The 23,800-nt window shown below is 41.2% G+C and overlaps 1 protein-coding gene across 4 annotated transcripts in view; it reads left to right on the forward strand.

Moving 5' to 3' along the window:
• The window catches only part of BANP (BTG3 associated nuclear protein), a 242,893-nt gene that overhangs the window by 30,698 nt on the left and 188,395 nt on the right, over window positions 1–23,800 (forward strand). For all 4 annotated transcript variants that reach the window (XM_077831218.1, XM_077831220.1, XM_077831219.1 and 1 more), the window contains exon 4: window positions 1,657–1,856. In XM_077831218.1, coding sequence (XP_077687344.1) covers window positions 1,657–1,856 — 200 coding nt within the window. The remainder of the gene's footprint in view (window positions 1–1,656; window positions 1,857–23,800) is intronic.

Here is a 23,800-nt window from a genome sequence, read left to right on the forward strand (position 1 = left end):
GGCATCTGACTTAGATGATGAAAATGAATATGCATTGGTTTGCACTGCTTTTGATTGTTATTGAGCAGAACCCATCATTAGCATGGACTCATATCCTCTGGAATGGTGGTTGAAGCATGAAGGGACAGATGAATCTGGCCTGTAAATATCTTGCAACCAGACATGCCAAACCCACGAAAAAAATGCAGAAATTGGGCTTGTGTTTGGCTTAATTGGCTTGTGAGTTGCTTGTTGGCCAGTTTTTCACTTGTAGCTTGTTGCTTCTTTTTTTTGATTGGCTCCCGGCAAGCAGGGGCAGGGGGGCAGGTAAGGAGGGGAGAGAGTTAGGGGTGCAATAGCGGGCCCACCACAGTCCCAGACTGCATGCTGGGGGAATCTAGTCACATAGAGTATTGAGGTTCTTAGGGATTGGCTTGTTTTGGCCTTGTTTTGAAATGGGATTAGCTTGATTTTTGACTTATTATGAATGTTGGGGTGCTTATTTACCACATGAAAGTTGGCAACTGTACATTGCAACGCCAACTACAACAATGCCATGCAAATGCTGTTCTCACTTTCAGGTGACATCGTAAGCAAGAGGTGGGCAGCATTATCTCATGCACACGTAAATAAACTTGTTTGTCTGAGCGACTGGCTGAACAAGATGTCGGACTGAGTGGACTTGTAGGCTCTAAAGTTTGATATTGTTTTATTTTTGAATGCAGTTATTATTTTGTGCGTAATTCTACATTTGTAAGTTCAACTTTTCTGATAAATAGATTGCACTACAGTACTTGCATTAAGTGAAATGAAAAAGGCTATTTCTTTTATTTTACAGTCTAAATATTTATAATAAAAAATAAATATAATGTGAGCACTGTACACTTTGTATTCTGTGTTGAAATTGAAATCAATATATTTAAAAATGTCGTAAACTTCCAAAAATATTTAAATAAATGGTATTCTGTTATTGTGTAACAGTGTGATTAATTGTGATTAATTTTTTTAATTGTGCGATTAATTTTTTTAATCGCTTGACAGCCCTAATTATCACTGTTTAATTACATAATTTCGTCCAGAAAAATCTTGCAGAATATGCCTTTCAAAAATGGATATATTTGCTTAGGAAAACAGATCTTGTTTCTTTCTTTGCATATGTCCAAGTTAGCTGTTTGATATAGAATTAAAGTTAGCTACACTTGTTGCCTTTGAGGTTATGTTATTTGTTTTAATGTATTGATATGATCATTCTACACATTTGTAAGCAGCTAACTTTATCTTTTTGGGGAGATCTTATCAAACTTACCCATTCGTGTGTTGAAGCATGTTTATAATCTTTTCTTTTTTATGCATGAGAGCGAGCAAAATGTTTTGGCTTGTCATCTTAAACTTTGGTGTGGCAGGTGAAGTCACCTTAATAAGATGATTAGGTAAAAAATTGTTCAGTTTGGATGCTGTTGGCTTCTAAATGAAGAATTACAGGAAGTCTATGAATGGTAATAATGCTGCTGGATTTCATCAGTTTTAAGGATGGTCAAATTTTGTGACTAGAAAGGTTGATAGTGTCCCTTGAATTGTTTGCCAATCATATTTAGGTGGCTCTTGCTATACGTATGTTCCTTAAGATAAATTTGTAAGTTTCTAAAAATGGCTCTTTTTGCCTTCTCTCCTCCTCAGTCGTTCCTGTATTCCATTAACCAGACAATATGCCTACGACTGGATAGCATTGAGGCAAAGCTGCTGGCACTAGAGGCTACCTGCAAATCGTTGGAAGAGAAATTGGACCTCGTCATGAACAAACAGCATAGCCCTATCCAAGTCCCCATGGTGGCGGGTTCTCCCCTTGGTGCTACACAGACGTGCAATAAAGTGCGATGGTAAGAAAAGAACAGGCCAGTCATCAATAAACCAATGTACCTTTTCAATATTATCCCAAATCCATCTCTCTGGCAATACCAAGCTCTGCAGCTTTATGTATACCTGTCAGGAGCTTGGCATTTTGGTTAGAATGTAGAATTAATTCATCTTGAAGGCAATTGCTGTGCCAGTTCATGACGTTTCTTCTGTTTAGACTGAGACTAAACATATCACATTGGTACATGAATGGCTTGGAACTATTTCCACATTTCATTTTGATTTAGACCAGACTGATTGATTCATCCTTCCTTTGGAAAAGTCGCATCAAATATTAGATGTGTTTTTTAAGCTTTTATTTCCTTTATTTTATATTAAAATGTCTAGTTAATGTGTTTATTGATTGTTTAGGCCATATCATTCTAATCACATCTCATTTTACTTTTATCTACTACAAATTAAACAGAATTGCTTAGTTACATGTGGCTGTTCCCTAAAAGTTCTCAGGAGAATAATATCTAGAATCATAGAGGTTAGAGATGGAAAATACCTATTAAATCATCTGATCCATTTCACTGCAAATGCAGACTTGACCTACAGTATATTGACTTGTGCATTGTCCAGTATGGTTTTAAATGTCTGAAGCATTGGTAGTCCACCCCTTCACTTTGAGGATTAGTCCAGTCTAATAGATTTGACTGTCAAAGGGTTTTGTGTAATGATGAGCCTAATTTTTCCCCATTCATAATTTCATTCAGTTTTCCTAGATATGCTCCCATAAATAATTTGACCTAAATAATTAATCTCTATCCTTGTTTACAACTTTGTAATATTTATAGAGTGTTTTCATAGTCCATCTCCTCCTTGGTCAATTTGTAGCCAAGATAAACATATTTAACTTTGCTTTCATAAGTCAATTTTTCCAGCCTCTGATCGTTTTCATTACTCTTCTCTGAACTCCGACTAGTTTGTGAATATTTTTCTGACCCATGGTACTCAGAAATAAACACTATGTTCTCGGTGCACTAAAGCCTTATATAAAAAAGCTGTTACCGCCTTGCTTCATATTGTGAGGCCCATGAATGTACAGGTTAAAAAAACAACAACTTTGTCCTTCTTTTACTGTCATGTTGAACTGCAAATATCTGTCCAATTTTCTGGCCACTGTCATGTCTGGTTCCCCTTCAGCATTACTACTTTATAAATAAATATGTCTTTCAGCTTATATTTCCCCCAAGATACACGCTTCCATTTTTGCATTTCTGGCCTGAGGGGTGTTTGCAGCTCGCATCAATTTAGTAATGGCAAGCAGTTCATTAACATGTTGTTTACACCCTCTCTCAGGTCGTTAATGAAGTTGCTAAACCAGACTGGACGAAATACTGATACCTTAAAAAACCCCCATAGATTCAGATATTTTACAGACAGAAGGAACCATTACAATCATGTGATCATTCTTACTTACTGCATAACACAAGCCATATAATTCTGCCCAGTAATTCCTGCATTCATTGAGCCCAGTAACTTGTGGTGGAAGTAGAGTATATATTTTAGAAAGACATCCAGTCTTGATTTAAAGACTTCAAATGATGGATACCAGTTCCTTGGTAAACTGTTTCAATGGTTCAAATGCATCTTTATTTCTAGTTTGAATTTGTCTAGGCTTCAACTTCAACTTTAATCTACTACTGGATAGCGTGCTGGTCACACGCAGCCCAACTGACTACTTTGGGAGCAGTTGAGAGCCCAGTACTTTTGAAAACAGGCCGCTTATTTAGGTACCTAACTATGAAGTTTGGAATCTAACTTTAGGCACCCTTTTAAAAAAATTTGGCCTCTGCTGCTTTACTGGCGATAGAAGTTACTCATGGGGGATCCATAATTGTCAGGATTATTCTTTCTTTGAAACAGGTACCTCATAATTGTCTATGATCTTAAGAAATAGTTGTCAGCAATAGGTAATTCCCTTAATAACTAAGCTGCATTTATCAGACTGTGGTCTTGTATGACAGGTGCTGAAATGTTGTATGTTAAAACATTTCAAGTATCCCGTCACCTACCCTTTATCTTTATCTATTGTTACAGGGACTTCCTTTCTTATTATTCAAATTATGTATATACATGTTTCTGTTAAATACAGATTTTTTTAGAAAGAAATTCAGGGTCCTGTATATAATTTAAAACTGTCCCCTTATAATGGGCTTTATACACAAAGCATACATTTAAAAGATTTATTCACAAGTATGTGACCTGGTTAGGAACCTATTGATGGATATCCAGTGAGCATTATCCTTCATCAGTAGGTTTTTCTAATTATACCGTTTTAATTCTCTAATGAATTTAATGTTCAACCTGAGGCTGCGTTCTCTCTGTAAGGCCATGCATGTCTGCTGTAGGCATTCCTATGAAGTTTAGCAGTTAATCTCTCACTTTAGGATTTCAGATTTTTGTGTCTGTTTTTCTGGTAGTCTGAAAACATTTTAGGTGATGAGGCCCCTGCCACCGTGCTTCACATATACTTTTCAGAATTATAACTGTGAACTAAATGATCTTAAATACTTTGTGCATTTGTTATTAAATATCAGAGAAAGTGGATTCCGAATCCAATGATTTCCAGCTAGTGTGTGGCTAACTAAAAGCTAATAGCTTCTTCGCTGCTCAGGGGAGTAGGTAGGGGGAAGAGATACTTGGTATAGCTGTGTCTGAGTGTGTTTAAAGCATTCAGTTTGGTTTTTCTATTTTGTAGAATTACTTTTGTCCTTTGATTTTAATTAAAGATAGTTAGCATAATACCCTACAAACAGAAGCATTCCCTCCATTAATTATTTTAATGAAATATGAGTGACAGGTATAGTACCTCAACTTAAAAAAGTTTTAAATTTTTGACAGCAAGTAATGAATTTTTAGGAACATCTTCAGCTTTGTTGTTAAGAAAACATTGACTTTCCCTGAAATTCAGTTCAATTTCTGGGCTATGTAACCAAAAAGAAAAATAGGAGTATATTCTCAAAGGACACATGTATTTAACTTACAGATCATTTCTGCTTTAACAAATCTTCTGGAGAGTAGGTGAAGAGCTGTCAGCTAAATACCAGAGACTCATTCACTTGGAAAGGATCCAGACCTGGTTCTGAGCCAGCCCAGCTTTGTTAATGGCTGGCTCAGTTTCACTGTGATAGGATGTATCACTAAAGACCCTATCTCTCATCTCAAAGAAACTGGTTCCACTTGTTGATTATTTCTAATTAAAAACCTGCATTCACTGTTCTGTTGTAGGACTCTCTCTTTATGTTCTCCCCCTCCTTAAAACACAGATGGCGGTGGAGAACTTCCAACTTCAGTTGGTATTTCAGACACAGATTTACAGATTCTACACCTGAATGAGATCCTTCAACCCCTGTCTCCTCCTGCCATTACAGTAATACCAGTTCCTCCATTGTAATAAAACCATTGTGTGCCGATAGAAGAGCTATGTCAACCAGATGGTGTTACATTTCACAACAATATCTTAGTTGTGTGCCAGCAACACAGACTTTCCCTTTTCCCCCCAGTAAATTCTTTAAGGTTATGATATCTCCTCTTTCCCCTCAAAGCAACTTTGAATGTTGTTTATGTATTTTATTTGGTGATTAGCTGCTTGTATTAATGTGATACAGATTTGCCAAAATCAAGGTTCATTTGTTACAATATTATATAGTAGAGAGTATAAATTATAAATTCACACATCAATTTTATTGCTCTATGATGTTTTGCTATTTTAAAATACTTGTTATATAAATTCGTTCCCTAAGGTATGTCGGTTTCAAGTGAGTCTAGGCCATCTTGTAATGAGAACAAGGGTGACTTGGACATGAGCTATTTTTTTTTCCTGAGTCACCTTGTGGTGACATCTGACAACTATAGTGAAGCAGCAGAGTTCATAGCTAAGCATCCTAGATCAGGCCATCCTAGATTATGATTTGGAATGTCATACTACCTGCTTCTGCTGCAGAGACGAGAACAAAATTACACAAGGCTTGTTTATAAGATTGAGTGATATAGTATAATCTGGCTATGCAACTGATGTTTTATAGAGCCAGGAGTCTCACTTATGTAAAAATTGGCAGCTTGAAGCTCAACTTTCTATTGTTTTCCCTTGTAAGCTGAACATGCTGATTTATTGGGATAACTCATGCTTTCCTCCTTTTTTTTTTAATGCCAATGTGTAGTTTCCAAGTTTTTAAAATTCTCATTAGGGAAATGAAGCAGAAGTTTCAAGGAGATTTGTAATAAATCACGGACCTCACTACATTATTAGCTTTCAGAGCAGAAATTTGTTGCATTCAGAATCTGAATCTGATTTCTATCTTTATTAAGTAGAACTTTTCCAACATTCTTTCTTGGTTTTATTTTTTTGTTTTGTTATTCTTGAAGACTTGCTGACACCTCTTGGGAAAACTACAAAATATTGAAAAATGACTATTTCATGTGCTTTTGATGTTTTCACTAAATACATTGCATAAAAACTGAAGTCTTGTTCCCACAGTTGCTCTGTTCCTCTTGACTCCCACCTGATGACACACCAACTAACTGCAGTGGAGATGGATTTGATGTTACTCTAAAAGATTATAATCTTGGGTAGCAAACAAGCTGCATGAACAGGTGGAGTCTTGAGAAACAAAAAAGATTAATCTTCAGAACACTTAGTAGAAAGGAGCAGATAAAGAAGTCACAGAAAATCTGACACATGAGGAATTCTTTCTAAGCAGAATGTTACTGAGTTTTCCATGAGATGTTGGTAGGTTTTTAAAAAGGGACTTAAAGACAGTAAATACATACAAATAAGGCTTGCAATCATTAAAACTTAATAAAAAAGACTTAGAAAATATTTTCTTAATGCTTAGTGACTGCTGTTTAAAAGTATGTGGTTTTCAACCTTATCTATGAAGCCAGGAATTTGATGGTTCCATAATATTACTGTTAATATGAATTAACCCCCCCCCATTTTTTTTTTTCAAAATTAGTGGAATAGAAAGATGTTCTTAGGCTGTAAACAGAATTGTGTTTAACTGTATAGAGCCTTAAAATAGCCAAGAACAGTACTACAGTAATGTAATAAATATCTTATTAGTAGGAGAATGTGTATTGTTTTGGTTTTCTGAGTCTTGTCTTGTCTGACGTCATTCAGCCTCTCACTCACTCTGTCCAGAATCTGACTGGCTCTCTGTCTCTGCCTTCATCATTTTTCCATAGTATGGCCATCAGCAATCCCTTACTTTTGAGGTAACATGCAACCAAAACTTTCATTAGCTCCCATAAGATTTTGGAGAATTTAAGGTAGTTCCTTCAGTTTGCTGTAGTGCAACACTTGATATCACTTAAACAGAAAGCTGCAAACCTGGAGCATGTTCAGACAGAAGAGAGGTGGTTCATAGATTTACTAACTAAATATACGGACCTGATAGTGCAATGAAACTCATGTTTGTATATCTTTTAAAACATGTTCCCTGGAAAAATTCAACCTAGATACAGCATTTTTTTTTTTTTTGGTTAGCACCCTGGTGTTATCCAGTTTTTTCAACTGGACTAATCTAGGTAAAAGCTGTTCAAATGAATGGCTTCCAATCATACAGTGAAAAAAATCAGCCCATAGCTAATTGTAGTTTACCAAGATTTCCTTCTCTTTAAACTGTTACAAAGATGCTGTTCACACTGTAAAACTGAAGTTATATATTACTTTATCCTAGATCATAATGAAAACTGGTATTTGCCACTAACTTGCTACCAACACCTCTTCCCAAACCTCAAAGTGTCCAGTCGGTAGATTAGATTGCCCAGCATGTGAGATTGAGCTCTTTGAGTTGGTCAACCCTGTTGCTGTGCACTTGGATGAGAAGTGGAGGAAGTTCTCTGTTTTCTTTGTGGTGGTGGTGGTGAGTCTGATTTGTACCTGGAATTTGGCACACATGTAGACTGGGTGTGGTTGATTCTTTATCAAAGGGGCTTCTCGTTAATTGGTTAACTATGCCGACCCCTGATTAAAACTGTAAGGTTGTTATATTTTTCTGTACAGAACATGGACTGCAAGGCTAAATGCATTGCGCACCATTGTCAAAAGATCTCGAGTGACACCCATGAATAGGAAGATTTGCTCATGTTGACAAGGGAAAGGGGGTGGTGTCACCTTTTAAAAATGGAATTATTCTCCATAGTCTGTCCTCCAGCATACTATGTAGGTAGCGTCTGTGAACTTAATTTTTTTTGTTTCCAAAAAGCAGTGTTTGTAGCATTTGACTAAGGTTGCTAAATAGAAAACAAAAACGGCATGACACAGTTCCACCACTAGGTGGGATATGCAAACTTGTTTTTATTTGTTTTTATATGAGGTGTTGTTTGTCCTCTAATCAAGTAAAATCTGTCAACAGGGTGGGTTAGGTTTTGATTAATAGGATTTATTCTTCTAGTATGTATCTCCAGTGTGCCAACTGGAATGCCTTTTGGCTTTGGATGTCCCCAGTTCAAGGAGTTCAAGAACTATATTTCTGGACAAATGTTTCTTTTTGTTTTCAAGTTGTTTTGCATTCCAGTGATATGGAACATTAAAAGTTAAGAGAAAGGTTAATTTAAATGGATTTGCAAAGCATTGCAGCAAGAAAACAGAATTAGAGTACAGTTGTAATTCAGGAATAAGATAAAAGAATGTAAGATAAATTGCTGCATCGAAGGTCTTTAAGAAAAAACAAAACACGGGGGGGAAAAAATCCAGTCTATAGAAACAGAATCTACAACTAGAATCCTAGGGAAAAAAGTAATTAAACTATATATAATATGAAAAAAATATATTTTCTATCAACTACAATAGGAGTAACTAGCCTTACACACATGCTTATGTGCTTTGCTGGACTGGCGCCAGTAGAATCAGTGAACTAAGAAATGCAGCTCCCGGACCTCTGCAGTTCTCTGTCAACAAAACTGGTGTACAAACAAAGCTATTTTAACTTAATTGCGATGGGCCCAAATCTGTAGCTCCAGCCTACACAGAGTTCCTTTTAAAAATCATTGGGTTTTTACATGAAAATCAGCTCCTGAAACCGCATGATTGTTCAACCCTCATGTGAACATTTCTTAATCACACAAGTCATCCCACTGATGTTAATGCATGGGAAAAGATTGGTTAATTGGGTCTATGATCTGCGCTGAACAAAATCTATCATGTTCATTTTAGGTCTGTTTGCAAAATGGGGGAATAAAACCAGTATTGCAAAATGGAAAAGGACTATCTTCAGTGTGAAAAAATAGATCTCCAAGTTTCCAGAATGTTACAAAAATAAAATGGGAAAAACCTTCAAAACTATATGGAGAATGTCTTGTTCTTGTAAGATAAATTGTATTTTTCATAACGAAGTACAACTTAAAATAATTTTCATATTAAAAAAAATTAAACCTTTAAAAAATACAGTGCAATTTAGACTGGTGAAGGTTAGTAGCATTATTCAGATGACTTTGGAAGAGAAGGAAGTTAGTGATTATGTCCTTAGAATTGCAGCTGTTCCTTGGAGGAGTTTAGTGAATATTTGTTTCTGTGATATTCCATGCCAGGGGAAATACTGTGGCTCCTAATAAAGGGATGGATGAAAATCCAAAGACACTGCAGTAGTAGCACAGTCATTCTTTGGAAGGTGATCGCATATTTGACAGTGCTGTTGGAATGTAAGGAAGGACTATTTTAATTTAATCTTTTTGAAGCTGGTTAACAAATCAAAGACTGGAGTGCTGAGAGTAGTCAAGTTGTGTATCTTTCCCCATATCCATGTCACCCAGAATAGTAGAATTTTAGTTTCTCTTGGATTCAGTCTGAATGAATTCTTGGTCTAGTTAGTAAACTTTCTCATTTGTCACACGAACACTTCAGAGACATGTATGAAAAGTTTGGTGTTGATTCTTCTTGTGGTGGATCATGGAGTTACTGATTTATATCGATTACCTACCTTGCTGGCCAAGCCACGCTGTGTGTCATGTGTGTGTATTCGTGCTCCAGACGAGGTGGACCTGTATCATTCTTTGTACTTAGATGCAGCACAATTCTGCACTGAAAACCTTTTAGACCAATTCTTCTGTTTGGTTCTTGATATTTTATCATTCGTGCTAGTTTAGGATGCACAGAAGCACTCTCCTAAACTAGAGTTAGATCCTGATTCTGAATATTAGAGCTGAATTTACTTCTGAATTTAACCTTTTCCATTTCCTTTATTTTAGGTATATGAAGTCTTCATAAATTCAGACTCAGCTTTTGTGTTATGAATTGTTGAACAAATACTGAAATGCTGTGTGTTTTATCATGAATGTAGATTGCACTTCCTCGAGTGATTGCTCATGTTGATTCCAGCTAGGTGTATGCGCACCACATGCACAGTCGCCGGAAGGTTTTTCCCCAGCGGTATCTGTCCGGTTGGCTGTGGAGTCCTCTGGAGTTGCTCCTTCATGGCGATGTATATAGGTCCCTGCTGACCCTTTGCCTCTTCAGTTCCTTTTGCCACCAGTGACGGTAGGTAATTGGAACAGCTCCTCTCTTGCTAACAGCCAGCGATCCCATAGTGGACTTTTTCTCATTACCTGTAAATAGTTAAAAATCTTAGTGTATTAGTTCAAATAGTCTTAGTTAGTTTAGACAAGTTTCGGTTGGGGTGTTCCGCCCCCTTCCCGGGGACCGGGGCATGCCTTGGTCTCAGGGTTTCAGACCATGCGGGTCCTATCTGAAGCCTATGCCAAAGGGAGACCCACACGACTCCTGTCTGAAGTGCTTGAGGGAAGCTCATCAAACGGATAAGTGTAAGATCTGCAGAGATTTCTGACCCAGGACCAAGAAGGAGAGGGACTTTAGGCTGAAACTATTCCTCATGGAATCAGCCCTTTGTCCCCAGCCGGCACAGGCGACGTCCGACCCCAGGCCCAGCACTTCAGTGCGGAGTGTGGTCAACGACACCCACTATCACTTCACAATCCTCGCCTTTGGCCTCTCGGCAGCTCCTCGGGTGTTCACCAAGTGCATAGTGGTCATGGCAGCCTTCCTGCGGAAGTGGCAAGTGCAAGTATTCCCGTATCTAGACGACTGGCTAATCAAGGGTCGCTCCCGGGCCCAAGTGGAGGACCACATGAGCCTGGTGCGGATGACATTCTACAGACGTGGCCTCATTCTGAACATGGAAAAGTCAACCATAACTCCCACTCAGAAGATAGAGTTCATCGGAGCTCTCCTAGACTCCGGTCAGGCCGGGGCATTCCTCCCAGAAGCTCGTTTCCTCACCATGGGTGCCATCATAGAGATTTCTCAGAAGATTCCCCACTACTACAGTGTGAAACTGCCTGAAACTGCTCGGACGTATGGCTACTTGCATATATGTGGTCCAGCATGGCAGGCTGCGTCTCTGTGCCCTTCCGTCTTGGCTAGCTAGGTGTACAGGCCAAACTGAGATCGCCTAGACAAATTGGTCACACTCACTCCTCCAGTCCCTCCGGTGGCGGCTCGACCCACAAGCAGTATGTGTGGGAATACCCTTCTCCAGGCGTCAACCATCGCTGTCCCTAGTCACAGATGTGTCAGCGATGGGATGGGGGGCACACCTAGGAAGACTCAGGACCCAAGGTCTCTGGTCCCAGGCAGAACTTTTGCTGCACATCAATGTCAGGGAGCTACATGTGGTTCGCCTTGCTTGCCAGATGTTTCGAACTTATCTACAGGGCAGATGTGTATTGGTATTGATGGACAATACCATATCAGTGTTCTATATAAACAGACAGAGTGTGCTTACTCCTCTCTCCTGTGTCAGGAAGCCCTCAAGCTTTGGGACTTCTGCATTGCCCACTCCATACATTTGGAGGAATTGTACCTTCCGGGCTTGCAGAACGAACTGGCCAGTCACCTCAACAGGTCCTTTCATGGCTACGAGTGGTCCCTCCACCCAGATGTCGCAATCAACATCTTCCAAAGGTGGGATTTCCCAGATAGACCTGTTCACGACACGGTGCAACAGGAAGTGTCAACAATTCTGTTCCTTCCTGAATCATAACCTGGGCTTGCTCAGAGATGCCTTTCTTCTCCCTTGGAAGGGGCACCTGCTGTATGCATTCCCGCCCTTCCTGCTCATTCACAAGGTCCTGCTGAAGGTCTGATGAGAGGGAGCATCAATAATCTTGATAGCATCAGCATGGCCATGTCAGCACTGGTTCACAACGCTTCTAGACCTGTCAGACACACCTATGACTCGGCCCCTGGTCCTGGCCTTGTTGCTGCAGGACCATGGCTGCCTCCAACATCCCAATCTAGAGTCTCTCCACCTCACAACAATGAAACTCCATGGCTGAATCCATTAGAGCTTGTATGCTCAGACTCAGGCTATGTCTACACTTCCGCGGTAAGTCGACCTATGCTATGCAACTCCAGCTACGTGAATAATTTAGCTTAGGTCGAGTTACCTGCGGGGTCTACACTGCAGGGGGTCGACGGAGAAACTTGGCACCGGTCCTGTGACCGATCGGCGGAATGGGATCACCGCTCACCCTCCCGCTGGCACCTGTTGCTGAGACGCGAATCCCCTCAATCGGGGAGATTTTACCGAAGATTGGCCCGCTCTGACTCCTGGTCCCCCTCTAGAGCTCGGTACAGGTCAAGCAGTGTGAGGCATAGATTGCCGGTCTGTCGACGCAGATCTGCTGAATTCTGAAGATCCCCAGGGTTCTGCAGGAGGAACTCATCCCAATCGGACAGATTGGCATCGAGGCACAGCGGCTGGCACTGCACTGAGGAGGGCCACCAGGCCAGCTGGTTATGGTCACTCCACAGCGTTCACTCTGCATATGACTCTGGTGCTGATCAGGAGTCCCTGGTTGCAGGACAGGCCCCAGCACCAGTGGTACTGTCGACCTCATTGGCACCGCACCTGACCCCGTGGCCTCTGGGCCAATGGCCGGCAGCGTGGTACCCCTGGAATCCTTGGGGGTTCACCCAGCCTTCCGAGGCCACCCGGTCAGTGGAGGGGGCCTCAGATAAGCCATTGGCTGCAGCATCCTGCCCTCCTCTGGAGGTGGAGGCCCCACATGGGAAGACCTAGGGGAGCAGCCAGTTGGACCACCAGGGGATGTGGTGGATTCCTCGGTGCTGGCTTCATCCACCTCATCGCCGGATAAACTGATTATGGGTCCCCCACATCCAGTTGTGCAAGATGACGCCAAGGCTCATCAGGAGCTTTTGAAGAGGGTTGCCTCTAACCTGGGGCTCCAAGCAGTTGTCGGACTCACTGTTCGACATTCTTTGCTCCATGGCATCTGCTAGAGTAGCTTAACCCCTACACGAGGGGGTATCGAAAATAATTAATGCCCTATGGAAAACCCCCTCCTTGCTACTACCCATCTCAAAAAGGGGTGAGTGCAAAAATTTTGTGCCAGCTAAAGGCCATGAGTATCTTTATACTCGTCCAGCCCCAAACTCCCTCGTAGTTGAGGCCATTAACCAGAGGGAGAAGCAGGGTCAACCGAGGCCACACCCAAGAAGAAAGACTCGAAGAGACTGGACCTGTTTGAGTGAAAAATGTATTTGTCTTCCAGCCTTCAGTGGAGAGTGACCAACACCAAGCCCTCCTTGGCCGCTATGACTACAATATGTGGCAGTCTATGGCCAAATTCAAGGTCTCACTGCCTGAAGGGTCCAAGAAGGAATTCTGGGCGATTCTTGAAGAGGGCACGGCTGCCGCAAGAGCGACCCTCCCAGCAGCCCTAGATGCAGCAGACTCCACGGCTCACACCGTGGCCTCGGCCATCTCCATGCGAAGGGCGTCCTGGCTGCTCCTTTCGGGTCTGTCAACAGAGGCTCAGCAATTGATGCAAGACCTCCCTTTCGATGGCCAGGGCCTATTTGCAAGCAGATGGACAGTAAACTGCATGGCCTTAAGGACTCCCGCACTACCCTGTAAACTCTGAGGCTGTATGTTCCCAGTCCAGCCCATAAGCGGTTCAAACCGCGGCAATCTCAGAGACAAAAGAGTCAACCCTGCCAGGAGCCCCCCCACTCCCCCAAAGAAGAATAGGGGCTACAAGCGCTAGCTGAGATACCTGCCTCCTCTCTCTGCCCAGTTGGGCTTGACGCGCAATAAACAGTGGGGCAAGCAAGCGTTTTGAGGGTGTGCTTGAGGGCGACCTACCAGACTTTACTCTGGATCCGTCTGTCCTGCTGTTCTCCAACCACCTTTTCTTTTCTTTTTTCTTCCCTGCATGGACAGCTATAACTTCAGACTGCTGGGTCCCCAATACTGTGATAGAGGGTAATACCCTACAGTTTACTTCTACCCACCCTTCCCACCCCCCTTTCCCATCCCTCTTCAGGGACCCTTCTCACAAGAGTCTCCTTGCACAGGAGATAAAGGGGTTGCTGCAATTGGGTGCGGTGGAAGAAGTTCCTCTCCAGTACAGGAACAAGGGGTTCTATTCCCGGTACTACTTAATCCCAAAGTCCAAGGGCAGTCTGTGGCCCATCCTGGACCTGAGGGACCTCAACAAATATCTAAAAAAGCTAAAGTTCTGCATGGTCTCCTTGGCTTCTGTCATCCCCTCCCTGGATCTGGGAGACTGGTATGCCGCCCTCGACTTGAAGGACACATACTTCCACATAGTGATCTTTCAAGGTCACAGACGCTTCCTCCGGTTTATGGTGGGCCCCCACCACTATCAGTTTGCGGTCCTCCCGTTTGGCCTTGCGACAGCACCCAGAGTGTTTACCAAGAGCATTTCGATGGTGGCTGCTTACCTCAGGTATCAGGATATTCAGATCTACCCGTACCTCGATGAGTGGCGAGTCAAGGGCAACTCCAGGTCTCAGGTCCAAGACGATGTCGTGGTGCTGCAAGCCACATGCCGCTTCTTGGGCCTACTGGTGAACAACAAAAAGTCTGTTAGTTCCGGTGCAAAGGATAGAATTCATCGGAGTAGTGCTCAACTTGACCTGTGCCAGAGCATTCCTGCCGCTAGAAGGGTTTCAGACATTGACGGACCTCATCGTAGAAGTCTCCGCTTTCCCCCTAACTACGGCCAGGGTTTGCCAGCACCTGCTAGGTCACATGGCAGAATGCACATATGTTGTCTGCCATGTCAGGCTCTGGATGTGGTCCCTGCAGCAATGGCTGGCAACAGTCTATTCCCAGTCCAGAGATCAGCTGGACAAGGTCGTTCATTCCCCCGAAGGTACTGCGATGGTGGACAGATTGCATGACGGTCCTAGAGGGGGTTCCGTTCGACACCCCCTCCCCCTCATCACTCCATTGAGTTGGTGTCGGATATCTTGGACTTCGGCTGGGGTGCACACCTCGGCGACCTCCAGACCCGGGGCATACGGTCCCCGGAGGAGATGATGTTACACATAAATGTCAAAGAACTCAGGGCAATCTGCTTGACATACGGAGTCTTCCTACCTCACCTGTCGGTCAAGGTGGTGAAAGTCCTGATGGACAACATGGCCTCCATGTTCTACATCAGCAGACAAGTGGGGAGCACATGCATTGACTCTCTGCCAAGAGGCACTCTGTCTCTGGGACTTCTGCATCAGCCACAAAGTCCATCTGGAAGCTTGTCACCTCCCTGGCATCGAGAACACGCTAGCAGATCAGCTCAGCTGGGACTTCTCTCACCACAAGTGGTCACTCCACCCGGACGTAGCCTGAATGATCTTCCAGATGCAGGGACCTCCCCAAGTGGACCTTTTTGCCACCAGGCTAAACAGGAAATGCCGGAGGATTGTTCACGGCAAGGCCTGGGCAAGGACTCCCTTTCTGATGCCTTTCTCCTGTCTTGGTCAGGGAACCTGATGTACGTGTTCCCTCTGATTCCTCTCATCAGCAGGGTCCTAGCAAAGATCAAGTGAGACCAAGCATAGGTTATCGTGATCGCCCTGGCATGGCCTTGTCAGCACTGGCTCGGCACGTTCATGAGCCTGGCAGTGGCCTCTCCCTGGCCCCTGCCCAACCGACTGGACCTGCTGTCACAGGACCACGGGCGGCTCCTGCACCCCAACCTCGTGTCCCTCCACCTCTTGGCGTGGATGCTGCTTGGCTGAACCTGGAGGAGCGGAGCTTCTCAGATGAGGTCCAGCAGGTCCTCCTGGGAAGCAGGAAGCTCTCATCCACTTGGCCGGGTAACTCAGTCTGGTTAAGGTTTTCCTGCTGGACGTTCATGCATTGCATCTCTCCCTCGCGCTCTTCCATACAGTCTATCCTAGACTACCTGCTTCATTTGAGGAACCATGGTCTGGCACACTCTTCCATTAGAACATCTTGCAGCCATCTCCACTTTTCACCTACCAATCCAGGGGCAGACGATGTGTTCTGATATGACGGTCAGATTCTTGAGAGGCCTCGAGAGACTCTTTTCGCAGGTATGGACCCCGTCCCACAGTGGCATCTTAACTTGGTCCTCTCCAGGCTCACAGGCCTGCCTTTTGAGCCGCTAGGCTCCTGCTCCCTTTCCCACCTGTCATGGAAGGTTGCTGTCCTGGTGGTGGTGACATCAGTGAGGGGAGTCTCTGAGATTAAAGCCTTGACCTCAGAACTGCCATACATGGTATTTTACAAAGACAAGGTCCAGCAGAGGCCTCACCTGGCCTTCCGCAGAAGGTGGTGTCTACTTTCCATATGACATCATCTTCTCAGTGTTCTGTCCTAAGCTGCACCAGACCAGTGAAGAGAAACGGCTGCACGCCCTGGACATCCGAAGGGGCCTGGCTTTTTACGTAGAGTGTACCAAGTCTTTCCGTAACTCTTCATTGCCACAGTGGATAGGATGAAGGTTCTTCCGGTGTCCTCACAGAATATTTCCAACTTGTTCACCTCTTGCATATGGACACGTTACGATCTTGTGGGGGTCCTGCAGCTGCTGATTGTCAGAGCCTACTTTACTAGAGCTCAGGCATCCTCGGCAGCCTTCTTGGCGCACATCCCTATCCAGGACATCTGTAGAGCCACGACGTGGTCCTCTGTCCACACATTTACCACTCATTATGCCATCACTCAGCGGGCCAGAGACGATGCTGGGTTCGGCTGAGCTGTGTTGCAATCTACATGTCCGTGAACTCCTATCTGCCTATAGGGGTACTGCTTGGGAGTCAGCTAATATGGAATGGACATGAGCAAGCACTTGGAGATATGTTGCTCATGTCCATTCCCTGACCTGCCCTCCTTCCCCACCCTCGGAGTTTCTGGCAAGAAGGAACAGAGGGTGGGGGAGCTGGCAGTGCCCCTTATACCGCATCATGCGGGCACCACTCCAGAGGGCGCCAGAGCCGGTCCCCTACGGATACTGCTAAGGGAAAAACTTCCGGCACCGGTGCATGTGATGAACACACACACCTAATATGGAATGGACACGAGCAACACATCTTGAAGAACACCAGTTATGGAAAAGGTAACTGTCTTTTCTACTATTGTTGCACTAAGATGTTAAGGAGCCAAGTATGCAGTAATTAGGTGTCAGGATATCACAAGTCCAGGAAAACATATAACTTCCAATGTAAATGTTTAGTGTTGAGTTTCACAAGGTCAGTTAAAATAACCACTTAATAACAAAAAGAAAAGGAGTACTTGTGGCACCTTAGAGACTAACCAATTTATTTGAGCATAAGCTTTCGTGAGCTACAGCTCACTTCATCGGATGCATCCGATGAAGTGAGCTGTAGCTCACGAAAGCTTATGCTCAGATAAATTGGTTAGTCTCTAAGGTGCCACAAGTACTCCTTTTCTTTTTGCGAATACAGACTAACAAGGCTGCTACTCTGAAACCTGTCACTTAATAGCAAAATTTCATCTGCATTTAAGAGAGGAATACAATAATTTATACAAATATGTTGCTGAATTCATCTGTCAAAACATTTTGAGAAGAAGACCTGACTGAGATCTGACCTGGGTTGATTCACATTTCCTAAGCCAATTGCTATTAGTTAAATGGTTTCTAATGAAATATTGTGAATGGTTGTTGGATGATTCAGGTGGCAGTTTATTAATGATGGCTTCAAGCATTTGAAAGATTAAAAACTAAGAACAGATTGGAGTTGACATTTTTTATTTTGGGCTTGACTTTTAATCAGGTATAAAACAAAAACCTACTTTTTAAAAGAAGATATTACTTTAATTTTTTTTAATCAAATTTAATACTGTCCAGTGAAACTTTTCAGTAACATGAACTTAACATAAACCCGACTTAATAAAATCTCTGCAAGCTTTAGACTTAGACTGATTTTATTATTTTTTAAAGGAAAAAGAAATCTGAGAAAATAATCTTAACGATAAATAAAGGAATTTACAGAAGCGCAAAGGTCTGTTTTATAATGCAACACACAGATATTTATAATAGTGCACCAAGAAACAACAGAGTGCTGAACACAAACACATAAACAATTGATCTTGACCTCTCAGAAATGAATCTAGTTTGGTTATAAGTGGCCTGAGGATGAAAATCAAGAACAAATGCCTCCAGCTTTCATTAATAAAGGTTTGGTAGTGTGACTGATTTCTAAGAACATACAGTAGAAGTGTAGAGATCAGGGTGCATTTGATTTAAGTCACTACTCAGGAAGACTCGATTTAATCATGGTTTTCTGCATAGAAGTGCATTCTTGTTGGTTCTTATAACCTTAATACATATTCTTCAGAGCTCAGATAAAGATAGATGTAGATTTCATTTTTAGAAGGTACACACTATGCATTTTTAAACAGTGATTTATTTTGAAAACTTTTCAGATTAGTTTTACAGCTATATCAATAATGGATGATTATTTGGTTATTTCATTTACCACAGGTAATTGAAACAGATGTTTATGAAGTCATTGGGAGGTGAACTATTTCCAATTCAACAGGTTAATCATTAATATTTGGAGGATTTTCTTGCCACGCTGTATTAGGAGAAGAACATCACCAGACAGACATTTAAATTGTTTTATTTAACTAAAACAACAATGTTGTGTATTCTGGATTTTTTCTTCAACAGCAAACATATAATATGTTAACAAATCAAGCATATGTCCCTCGCTTCTCACATTTATCTCCAGACTTCTTCTCCTTGCCCAGATCTATTCTGCCCCCAACAATCTTCTGTTCATTGAACTTTTTGAAACTTTGTACTTTTAGAGAGAGGTAAGGAATTGACACTCTGTACACAGATTTGCAGAGGGATAATAGAGTTGAGGTCTGTTGTTTCTCACTTCTATATATTATTTATTTATTTTAAAACATTTTTGCTGTTAACAGGCATGTTATCTCAGAAGACACAAATCCACAGTTCGAGACCTGCAAAACTAAGCATCTCTGATGGTATCCTCTAGACTGAGCACTGAGTCCACTTGGGTAGATAGAAAGATTAACCTAAATAATCTATACAGAAGCCTGTGGAACCCCATAAGATTGGGTCCCTAATCCATGAACTATTGGAACTCATTTATAAAACTTTTCCTAAAAATTACATGAATATAGTGTCTCATACTGTAGAATTAGAATTTATAATCCCTATTCCATCATGAGATATCTTTGAGCTATAGGTTTCAGAGTAACAGCCGTGTTAGTCTGTATTCGCAAAAAGAAAAGGAGTCCTTGTGGCACCTTAGAGACTAACCAATTTATTTGAGCATGAGCTTTCGTGAGCTACAGCTCACTTCATCAGATGCATCTGATGAAGTGAGCTGTAGCTCACGAAAGCTCATGCTCAAATAAATTGGTTAGTCTCTAAGGTGCCACAAGGACTCCTTTTCTTTGAGCTATAATGTATCTTAATTAAAATTGTCTTTAGATAGGTTTTTTCCTCAAAAGCATTTTATTAAAAAAAACCCGATTTAAATAAAAAAAAATCAAATTTTTTTATTTAAAAAAAAATGATTGATTTTTATCCACCCTGGTAGAGATATAAAATACTTGGATTAAAAAACAAAAGCACAGGATTGGATTAGAGGATTTGTGGGTAAATCCTAGTACCCCCATCAATTATTGGATTCTGTGAATGTTAACAAGTCATGAGTTTAAACACTTACATTAGCCAGGTGTTAGATGTGACTGACTTGGGAGAATAGTTCAAGACAATCCCCTTCATTTATTAATTTGTTTCTCCCTCTGTCCAAGTAAATAGAAGGAGAAAGTTGTTCAGCCTAGTTAATGTAATTTTTATCTCAACAATATAAACTATTTAGAATAGTGGCTGCAATGCCTGTTATGTAAAATCGTCAATAGAAATCGCTTCCTTGAGTATTTCTAAAGTGAAGAAGAGTGACTATTCAAGGTAATATTATAACATAGCCCTAAAAATTGTGATATACATTTGAAAGCAATACAACCCTATCTTGGGAGCATATGTTATACACTGGGTATTGATTGATTGGGCTATAATATATTAAGTTTATAATAAACAGAAGGGGGCAGAAAAGCCTTATATATTAATTTGAGCTTCCATCATTGAGAGTTTAGAATATATTGCCAAACGTCTTTATGAAAATGCAGAATCAAGTTAAGAACCAGTTTTTAAAAGCAACCTTCCTTGAAATTCAGCGTATAAATCAGGGTACTTGCAACTAAGGTACCATAAAAAAAGTGAATCAGAAGAGATCATGTTACCAAATCATGACTGAAGGGGATTAACTTTCATCCCTCTTTGGCGGGCATTAGGTGCATAATGTCCAAGTTGTAAATAAATGCGCAAATTATGAATTACACCAGAGTAAGGTGTCTATAACATATGTCACCCATTACAAATATCTGCCAGAAAACGAATGGTCTGATCTCGTAATTTAATTAAAGTAATATTTAAAGTTTAGGTTTCTTAAAAAAAGGAAGAAGTAATATGGCCAAAGACTGTGTCTTTGGTGGATTTCATTTAATTTCTTTGGGAGAAGTGGATTCAGAACTTTAATGAACAGGGTGAGACAGCACAACTTCAGCAAGGTCTGTACAAGGGATTGGTGTAGTGCCATATGCTTTAGTTGGCAGTTGATGCCATTTTAATGATACACTACCAAATGTAAAACACAGATTATTTGGAATCTGAAAGACTTTCCAAATAGACTTTTTCCTTTCTGTAGCACTGTGCGTTTTCCTACATCTTTATCCCACTCTCTTTGTTCCATACTGAAGGGTGAAGTATGAGAAACTGACAGGAAAACTGCACATGACTTCTCTAAAAAGTTATTTTTGTTTTAAAACTGAGTACCTGAAGAGGTAGGTAGGGGTGTGTGTGTGTGTGTGCGTGTGTGTGTGTGTGTGCGTGCACGCACATGCGCATGTGTGCTGGAATGGCAGCATAATTAACCATTTTATAAAATGATGATGATGCATTATCATGGTGCTAACTGTGGATACCTTCATGGTTAAATATGAAAAATAAGGTACCTTCCTATAATAATATCCGGGACTTATGTGGTTAAATTGTCTTTCTAAATACTGCACGTATTTGTTATTCCATCTTCATTCTCACACTCTGTCTTCAATTGCTCCACTTTTCCTGGTGCTTTCCTCCGAAGACTACTGTATAAAATTGTTTTTCCCTGGGTAAGTCAGTTGCATGGTGAGCTGTGCAGCAGACATTAAAACCGCCTGGCATGTAATCATACTAATGAGTCACTGAGTAGTATTGAAGCTTTACACAAATCTTTGATCTAGGAGTAAAAATATTCTTCTAAAAATAGAATATATAAAAATATATACTAATGTGAACATAATGTTTAAAGCAAGTACAGTATTCATTGGGCCTTTTGTGTATTACCTTCGTCCAGAGAAGCCTCATTAAACAGTTTTGAAGGAACATATTTAAAATTAAACTCTGGATGTAGTGGGCTCAGGTTGTGCAACTGTTGACTTTTCTTATTTCTTCTCTCCTTGGTGTTTTTTTGAATACAATGGCTCCCTCTGACGATAACAGAGATGTTGGCTAAAAAGCTCTCAAATTGAGGATATTAATGGCATGACAGGAATAAAAATTGTCCAGTTAATGCAATACCATTCACTGAGGCACTGGAAATCTGTGGATAATTTTGAAAAATAAGCACAGATGTAATCAAATTTATGTGAGTATTAGTACCCAAGATAATTTGTCCCTTGATAGGTGTATGTCCTTTTTAGATAGTAAAGTCTGCATTACTTAGAACCATGGCTGTATTTTTTGCCCAGGAGAAGTCTGGGTAGTTAGTCTCCCATGAATATTGTAAACTGTAGTTTCAAGATACCTTGAGAATTGGTGCAGGAATTTTTCATTTTCTCTCTTCTACACTCTTGATGAATGATAACTTATATGTTCTGTGTTGCCGCTTCGGTTTCATTCCTTGTTTCCTTACCTGAATAATTTTGCTATCACATTCTGTTTAGTTGTATCTGTCTGACACTGCAGATACTTTTGAAATCTAAGGTGTGTAACCAGCCTTTTGCTTCTTCGCTTTTTTTACTTGTGCAAATGATATGCATCTATGTTGATATTTTGGTTATGTGAATCAGCTGATAGGTTTGTGGCATGCCCATCAGATCACTTTTAGTTCTTGCTGTTTGTTGTACTCCTTGCGCGTGAAGCTCTTTGACGCAGGAACTGCCTTTTTGTTATATGTTGGGCTCATAGCTATAGATTCAAAAATGAGAAAAGGTTAAAAAAACTGGGCATATCTAATCTTGAGAAAAGTAGACTGAGGAGGGACCTGAAAATATGATAAGGGCTGTTACAAAGAAGATGGTTCTCAATTGTTCTCCATGAGAGAGACAAGATGGGTGAGGGAATGTCTGTTATAGGAGCAACTTCTCTTGGTGAAAGAGACAAGCTTTTGAGCTACACGGAGCTTTTCTTTAGGTCTTTGTACAGCTTGAAAGCGTGTCTCTTTCACCCACAGAAGTTGTTCCAATAAAAGATATTACCTCATCCACCTTGTCTCTCTCATAGCTGTGTTTGGGCCCAGGATATAACAACTTTGCAAACAATTGTTCTCCATGTCCACTGAAGGTAGGACAAGAAGTAATGGGCTTAATATGTAGCAAGGGAGATTTAGGTTAGATATCAGCAAAAGCTTTCTAACTATAAGGATAGTTGAGCATTAGAATAGGCTTCCATGGGATGTTGTGGAATCCCTATCATTGGATGATTTTAACAGGTTAGACAAACACCTGTCAGAGATGGTGTAGGTGTACTTGGCTCTCAGTGCAGAGGGTTGGACTAGATGACCTCTTGAGGTTCCTTCCAGCCCTACATTTCTATGATTCTGCACTACCACAATAAAAACTATACTATTTTGAGGTGGAGACTAGCAAATATAAACACATCTTCTTTCTCAAAGGTAGTCCAATATTCTGTGAACCTAGAATGCTCCTCTATGCTGGTCTCTCTTGTCAGTCGTTCTTTTCTCTCACTCAGTGAATCAAAGAAGTTCCTCTTCACTGTCCTTGTTTCACTCCAGTTGCCAGATTTCCAAAGTTATCCTTGATCTTGGCCAGATTTACAAAAGCATTTAGCAGATAGGTGCCTAGTGGGATTCATAAGTGCCTAACCTGCTATCTGTATCTTCAGGCACCTGAATATGTTTGTAAATTTGCCCTCTTATCCGGTCTTCCTTTTCTTGCCTTTTTTGTTTCCATATGGACTATAATTTTTGGAAGTCTACCTTCATTCTGCAGTGTCCTCCACTCTTCTTATCATATATTTCCTATTCCAGTACCAGGAGCCAGTATACCATTCTGTACTCTTGATCTGTAATCCAGGTAAGTCTGGCCAACTCCTTTCCTATGAAGAATTATGTATACCTCTTCCTTAGTGGGAAAGCTGGTGAGGATGAGATCAACCTTTCTGATCCCTAGTGGCGTATGATCTTCAATGGGCTGCATTACCTGGTCATAACTCAAAAATTTAAGGCTCAGGGGATGGTTAACGACCATACATTTCTTTTTATGTTTGGGTCAAAGATTTAGTTACTTTAATTTTTACATTTATATATATAAAAACAGGT

The sequence above is a fragment of the Eretmochelys imbricata genome, chromosome 12 (genome assembly GCF_965152235.1).
Source record: "Eretmochelys imbricata isolate rEreImb1 chromosome 12, rEreImb1.hap1, whole genome shotgun sequence".
In the NCBI taxonomy this organism is placed as follows: Eukaryota; Metazoa; Chordata; order Testudines; family Cheloniidae; genus Eretmochelys; species Eretmochelys imbricata.